The sequence below is a fragment of the Cyprinodon variegatus genome, unplaced genomic scaffold, assembly GCF_000732505.1.
Source record: "Cyprinodon variegatus isolate N-32 unplaced genomic scaffold, C_variegatus-1.0 Scaffold1174, whole genome shotgun sequence".
Lineage (NCBI taxonomy): Eukaryota > Metazoa > Chordata > Actinopteri > Cyprinodontiformes > Cyprinodontidae > Cyprinodon > Cyprinodon variegatus.
Window position 1 is genome coordinate 182,514 of NW_015151627.1, and position 1,630 is coordinate 184,143.

Sequence of the window (1,630 nt, forward strand, 5' to 3'; positions counted from 1 at the left end):
TATGTATATATATATATATATATACATATACATATACATGTGTATGTATTTGGTAAAATGATTTCTAAGAGCATTAAAAAGCATTAAATTAGATTTACTTATTCTTGTATAAACCATGTTGTCCATTTTGAGCTGAAGTTCATTAATGAGCAAAAGCAGGAAACAAATTATAGTTTTATTCGTTTTAGAGGCACAAATGAAAAACAACAACAGCTGACTTGATAGTTTCTGTTTCCTGTTTGCTCCTGTGTGTCTGCAGATTGCCCTGGTGGGCCAAGAACCCGTCCTGTTTGCCCGAACCGTCAGGGAGAACATCACCTACGGACTGAGTGACGTCTCCATGGAGGCCGTGGTGCAGGCCGCCACCAAGGCTAACGCTCATGACTTCATCAGCAGCCTCCCCAGAGGCTACGAGACGAGTAAATCAGAGCGAATCCACCCGTTTCCTGTGGAACTGTAGCAGAACCCTTCATGCTTCCCTCTGTTTCTCCAGGTGTCGGGGAGAAAGGCATGCAGTTGTCTGGGGGACAAAAACAGAGGGTGGCTATAGCAAGAGCTCTCATCCGCCAACCCCGGGTCCTCATCCTGGACGAGGCTACCAGTGCTCTGGATGCTGAGAGCGAACACATTGTAGGTGAAGCTCCTCTAGATGCAAAACGATGCTGCTTTGAATAGTGTGATTCTGAATGCGTGTGTGAATAACTGGGGCTGCAGGTCCAGCAGGCTTTGAACAACATCATGCAGGAGCACACGGTGCTGGTGATCGCCCACCGCCTCAGCACAGTGGAAAAGGCAGACAACATCATCGTGATCGACCGGGGCCACGTGGCGGAGCAGGGCTCCCACGCTCAGCTGATGGCCGGCGGCGGCCTCTACTGCAAGCTGGTGCAGAGGCAGGTCCTGGGCATCGAGACCGGGGCGGAGATCCTAAACCCTTCAGAGAGCGTCCGCCGCACGACTGACGGCCGGCGCCGGCGGAGGGGGCAAAGCAGCAGCAGCAGCGGGAGCGAGTCAGAGTACAACATGCGTTACTAAGACCGCTGCCGAGAGGAAACGTAGTCGCATGAAGGATAACCTAAGCTACTGTCACAGGAAGAGGGAGGAAACAAGCAGCTTCCATTAAAATCCTGAGTGGACTGGAACAGAGATGGAATGGAACGCTGCTTTAGAAGCTCGGTGGCGTTAATAAATCAATCAATGGTTCATTACCGGGCTTCTGTAGAAACCTGTTTATATATTGAGCTGCATCCGATCACAGATGCTTGTTTCAAACTGTTTATACTTGAAGGCATCACAAAGCTGCAATGGATGCACTCTAGATATCAGCTTTAAAGGCAGAGATAAGCTGCAGTCAGTTCACTGTTTGTGGATGATACCTCAACATGCTGCCTAAGCGCTGTTTTTTTTTCTCATGCAAATTTTATTGAGTTTTTTGGTTTGTAAAACATACAACAGATATGTTATGCCACACCGACCTTTTCAAGTTTACTTTACCGTTAGCCAGTTGAGAAAGGCAGACCACGTACTATCATACTGATGCATTTTACCTAGAAGACTGTATGTCACTTTCTCATAAGAAGCCAGTTTAAAGGAATAGTACACCTAAAACATGATTAGCCTTCATTTTCTA

General features: G+C 47.4%; 1 protein-coding gene across 1 annotated transcript in view; it reads left to right on the forward strand.

The window, feature by feature from the left end:
- Positions 1-1,623, forward strand: part of abcb9 (ATP binding cassette subfamily B member 9) — a 14,763-nt gene extending 13,140 nt beyond the window's left edge. Inside the window, exons 10-12 of the mRNA XM_015401025.1 lie at positions 260-419; positions 494-630; positions 715-1,623. Of these exons, the coding sequence (XP_015256511.1) occupies positions 260-419; positions 494-630; positions 715-1,035 (618 nt within the window). The 3' untranslated portion in view covers positions 1,036-1,623. The remainder of the gene's footprint in view (positions 1-259; positions 420-493; positions 631-714) is intronic.
- The last annotated feature ends 7 nt before the right edge of the window (positions 1,624-1,630 follow it).